Below are 5,048 nucleotides of genomic sequence, written 5' to 3' on the forward strand. Positions count from 1 at the left end.
GCCGCCGGGTGGCGGGCGGGGCCACGGCTTCTCCTCCACCTGCCCCCAGGGGTTTAACTCGGGGAGCGTGCCGCCACCGGCCCCCGCTCCGGGACGCATGCCATCGGGCAAAAGGCTCGCCCTCAGAGGGGCGGCAGGAGGCCCCGCAGCCCAGCCGGCTCGGAGGTGGCTCTCCCTGCATGTTCTCAGAAGGGAGGTGACGGAGTTGTCCATTCCAAACAAATTAACACACTGCCTGATGTTGATTGTATGAATTTGTGGTTAATGTGAATTTTAAACTCTTAACAAATCTACAACTGGATTCTTGGGGGGAGGGAGGGGATAGAATGATGCTTAAATTGTTGTACCCAACTCGGTCAATAAAGCAGCACAAGTTCATAATCTTAATCACTGGTCAGTAAACAGTAATTAAAACGTATGCCAAAACAACTTTTTGAGGAAACGCACAGTATAAAATACGCTTTATGAAGATTATCAACAGGTCTAAGGGTTGCAGAACCAGTTCTGGTCATTTTTGGTTGCTTTGGACTATTACCAAATTAGCTCCTTGGGCTTAAATTTTCTGTAATGGTACTCTGCCTTCAAGGAGACAGCCTGATCCAGAGTTTTGGCAGTTTGACAAGGGAGAGGATGCAGAAGGCTTTTCCTTTTTTTTTCTCTTCTTTTTTTGCTTTTAAAAAAAAATCTAAGAAGTATTAATACTTTAGCTATGTGCACTTTGAATTGGGAAATGCATTGTACACCTTTTGCCAGATTTGTCTGAGTCTCAAGCAGATGGCCAGGATTTATGGGCTCTCGTAGTTCAGGTGCTTGTTTCAGAACAGGCTCCTTGTGTTGCATCTACTGACCAGAGCTTCACCTGGGGCACGAACAAAACACGGTTTGCACACAGCAAGGCTGTGCTCGGGCCTAAAGCAAATGACCTTGGCAATGGTGGTGGGAACACAGAGGTGAAGCATTACTAATACCTCTTCTTCCACAAAACGGGGTGACTTGTGTTCTGTCGACTGTTTTGAAACAAGGTGTCTTTCATTGCCCTGAGGGACAAGGATCAATGTCTCGTGTTGTGTAAAGCAGAGAAATGGTATTTGGTTCTGCACCACATACTTAGGAGAAATAAAGCCCCTTAGTAGTCTGTCTAAGCGCTCTAGAAATGCCTAATTTAATCTTCATTTTCATGGATATAGGTCTCTTTAATTAAACTTTTTTTCCCCTTTGGCTTCTCGCCTTCAGTCTCTTGACTAAATATGTGAAGATCTCCTTGCCTTGTTTGCTGAACGAGTTGGAAGGTGTGTATGAAAAACTAAAACATGATGGCACAGCAATGGAAAGACTGACTCTGGGACAACTGGGTGTTGTATCTGTCTTAGCTGAAGTCTAACTTTTTGATGTACAATTTGCAGTAATTAAATGCTTGGGGTATGGGAGCAGCTCCTAATCAGACAGACTTCTCATGTGTCTGGTTTGATAGAGCTAAAACATGGGCGATATTGGTTGTGCTGTTCAGTCGATGGTGTCCGTTGGTTTCACAGCTGTACAGTATCAAATCTGGGAACATAAGATCTCTTGTATTTGTTATTTTGTTCCTTTTTTTTTTTTTTTTTTTTTGTTTGTATTCCCCATGTATAATGTAAAGATATGTGTTATCTCACAGCAGCAAGGAGCAGATGAATGCAGTCCTGTTGAAGACTCCATTTAAAAGTTAACTTTAGGCAAGTTCTGGATTTCATGCCTTAAAGATGTGGTACTTGTATGTGGATTTAACCTTGGTCTTAAGGAAGACTTGAGAAAAAAAAAAAAAAGATTAAGGTCTGTAATGCCCTTATTATGACAGTTCTTGATTTTGAGGTTTCTGTTTTAGTTTCATTCCTTGTTGTTTAGAATGACATGTGAATCTAAAGCTAGTGCAGCAACGTGGTTCTGTTAAATTTGTAAATTTGAATTGGTTTGAGTGTCCTTTGCATGCAGGAATAGATAAGTAGTTGATATATTAAAAAGAACAACTAGGAAACGGTCTCTTGGAACCTGGTTATTTAGGCAGCACTCTAGCTGTCTTAAAGGTGAATAGTCTGTGACTCCTGCTGATGGAAGACATGATCTGTTTGGCTTTTGGATTTCCTTTTGCTGCAGAATTCTTTTCCTTGAAGTAATCTCGCTGAAGGTGCTTCTGACTTGCCTGTCACATGAGGGAGGAGCATTTTGAGACAGGTGCCTGAGAACTTGCAGCCAGTTTCCATCAGAATGATTTCTTGGCAGTTTTGTAATTTGTAGTTGATACAGGACTGGAGGAGCAGGAAGGTGAAGTCTGTATGCCTTGGAAAATTTGAAATTGCTTCTTAAAAGTACAAAAACTCTATGAAGTCTTAACTGGCTGCTACAGTCTGTAGCTCTCCCAAACAAACCATAGCTGTGAGGGAAATCCACTCATGGGGGGGGACAGGTTAAATAAATAAATAAATCGACGTTACTGCTGTACAGGCATCTGGAATGAGCGTATTTTACTGAAAGTGCCTTCAGGTGGAGGAGCAGCAGACTGAGCAGCGAGTGTGCGATGCTGTAGCTTTCCTAGGGAACTATCACTGGAGCCAGGTACGCTTCCAGGACAGCACCACATCCCGGAGCCGTAAGCAACGGGAACAGGCTCCCGAAATGACACAGAGCCATGACTGAAACCCAACCGTTCGTAGCATAAGGAGGAGCTACAGCTCATGTGATGGCACAAAGCATGTGGTAAAGAATTTGGCAATAAATTTTTGAAATGACACACTTCTAGATTATAAGAATGTAATAGCATTTCAGATTCTTTTAAATGACTGCAAGATATTAATTGGCATTAGTATCTCTCCACGGCTCTCCCCTGCTGGGTGTGAAAATGCAAACTGAAGTGACTGCATTTCCTAGAAACAGGGTCCAATCCACTTCACTGGGATGGCCAGTGGCTAGATGACAATGGCTTTCCCCTAGAGGCAGCTGCAGAATTGCTTTTCCGTGCTGCTTCCAGTAGCTTGTTCTATGTGCTAACACACCGTGCTGGGAAGGTGCTGCCTGTTCCAGCCCTGGGGAGATGGGCTCCAGGTCATGAGCAGCTGTCAGAAGGTCTGACAGCTGGGGAAGCTGTGCTCCACCCAGTGCACCAGCACGTGGTGCTGTGAGAACTGCTGCCAGTGACCTGTAGCACCGGGCTGATGAAGGCTTTTAAACACCTGCAGATGAAAGGGCTGTTAACACACCAGCCACTTGGAAACCCCAGTCTTCTGGTATTCTCTGCCATGCTGTTGGCACTGGAGTTTCACTTTTGGTATCCGATACTAATGAAAGGGGAAAAGTTCAGTAATTTGCTTCCGTTTTAGTGAAGAGCAGAGATGAATTAAAAGTCAGATTGTACTAGAAGTGGAGTATTTGACATTATCAAAGTATTTCAGTATTCCAAGGTATGTTTTTCTATTCTAAGAGGGGGACTTTCCCATTGTCTAGGTTTTCTGGCTGTCCTGCTCAGTGTACCACTAGGCTGATGGTGTCATAGTCACTGTAAAGTAACAAATGCCAACGAAGTATTCCAGCCTAGTTGTGCACCTGCCCTATTCTAGAGCGGAATGCTTCCAGTGCTGTCACTGTAACTGGAAGGCACAGGACACATTCATCGAGCCTCCATCTGCAGTAGCTCCTTAGGTGCCCATATTTCTAAGTGTACACGTTGTTTCTTGGCTACGGCCTAATGTTACTGTTTCAGACTCAGAGGCAGCTTTGAGGTGAGCAGACAGATGGGTACTGCAGTGAAGCTGAGGGTGGCTGTGGTGAGGGTAGACTGCGTGGTGTGACCACTGCTGTGTTTTCTGTGCAAAATACCAGTTGAAGTAGAGATCTTGCTGGAGCGCAGAAGCATGATGGTATTTTACATCCTGCTCTTCAGATTTATTGTTCTCAGGAATCTGATCACCTGATGCCTGTGCACAAAGCCCCCAAAACAACAGCTTTCACTATCCTACCTGAAATGAAACAGGCTGCATAATAGACTCTACTACAGCTATGAATGTACTGAGGCAGATGAGCAGACCCTTGCTCTGAGAATGTTTTCTGTCTTTGATCAGGTGGTGTAAACATTTTATTCAGGTTATAGCTTGTACAGCTTCTTATAAGTCCCTCTTATTTTGACATCGGTGAGTACAGGAATACCAGGTGACAGCAGTGCTGAGCTCTTCTGGGGAACCTTACCCCTTTCATCTGAGCAAGCTGCAGCCAGAACTTTCTGTTTGTGTCCATCTGGCTTTGATCTGTCTTTGTGGAGGTTGAGAGCTGACTCTAAACCAAGATGTGCAACATACTGAGGTGTAGCTGTTGATCTTCTGGCAAGGTGCTGGAAGCAGTCTTAGAAGGGCTTTTACCAAATATCCCCCACATATAAAATGGTGATGAATTATTGCACAGAGCAGTAGCAGAAATTCTGTACTTCAGAATTTGCACATGCATGAGGAATACAGACCTTCCCGTGGCACGTCAGACCAATAAAACACATAGTTGGGTTTTATCAAGTTTTATTTAAAAAAACGCTTTCTAAAGTATCAAACATATCCAAGGCCTTTTCCTGCATTTCCTTGAAAAGTCCTCTGAGATGCTGTATGATGGGTGATGTGCAACAGTTGGCCATCCGTGATGTTCAACTAGATTGTCTCCCTTCCGGAGCTGCGTGGGTGCTGCCCGTGTAGACCCAAATGAAGCACACCAACTGCAGGCTAGAGACCTTTCTTTCCATGAAACGGACCCGGCACACCTAGGACTTCCAGGTGTAAGCATAGTCCTTCATTTCCAGAAAGCGGATGGAAGATTTTCCCAGTGTTGGACACTGACTCAGCTGATCCAAAGTCTTAGGATGCAGTCCACACAAAGGAAGATCTTGGCGTATGGTTTCCTGCAGAAATTCACACGAAGGAGAGAGACGTGGAATAGGTATTTCTGTTTGAAATACCTGTAGTTCTTAACATTCACTTATGTATCTCTGGGGACCTCCCAAAAAGCTAGATTTCCCACGATTCTGTTTCTGAGGGAACGAC

General features: G+C 44.3%; 1 protein-coding gene across 1 annotated transcript in view; it reads right to left on the reverse strand.

Annotated features, from left to right (window-relative positions):
• Positions 1 to 4,768: 4,768 nt before the first annotated feature.
• The window catches only part of DONSON (downstream neighbor of SON), a gene marked incomplete at its 5' end in the record, with an annotated part of 4,977 nt that continues 4,697 nt past the window's right edge, over positions 4,769 to 5,048 (reverse strand). Inside the window, one exon of the mRNA XM_008936707.1 lies at positions 4,769 to 4,906. Coding sequence (XP_008934955.1) covers positions 4,769 to 4,906 — 138 coding nt within the window. The remainder of the gene's footprint in view (positions 4,907 to 5,048) is intronic.

The sequence above is a fragment of the Merops nubicus genome, unplaced genomic scaffold (assembly GCF_000691845.1).
Source record: "Merops nubicus isolate BGI_N331 unplaced genomic scaffold, ASM69184v1 scaffold34273, whole genome shotgun sequence".
NCBI classification, from domain to species: domain Eukaryota; kingdom Metazoa; phylum Chordata; class Aves; order Coraciiformes; family Meropidae; genus Merops; species Merops nubicus.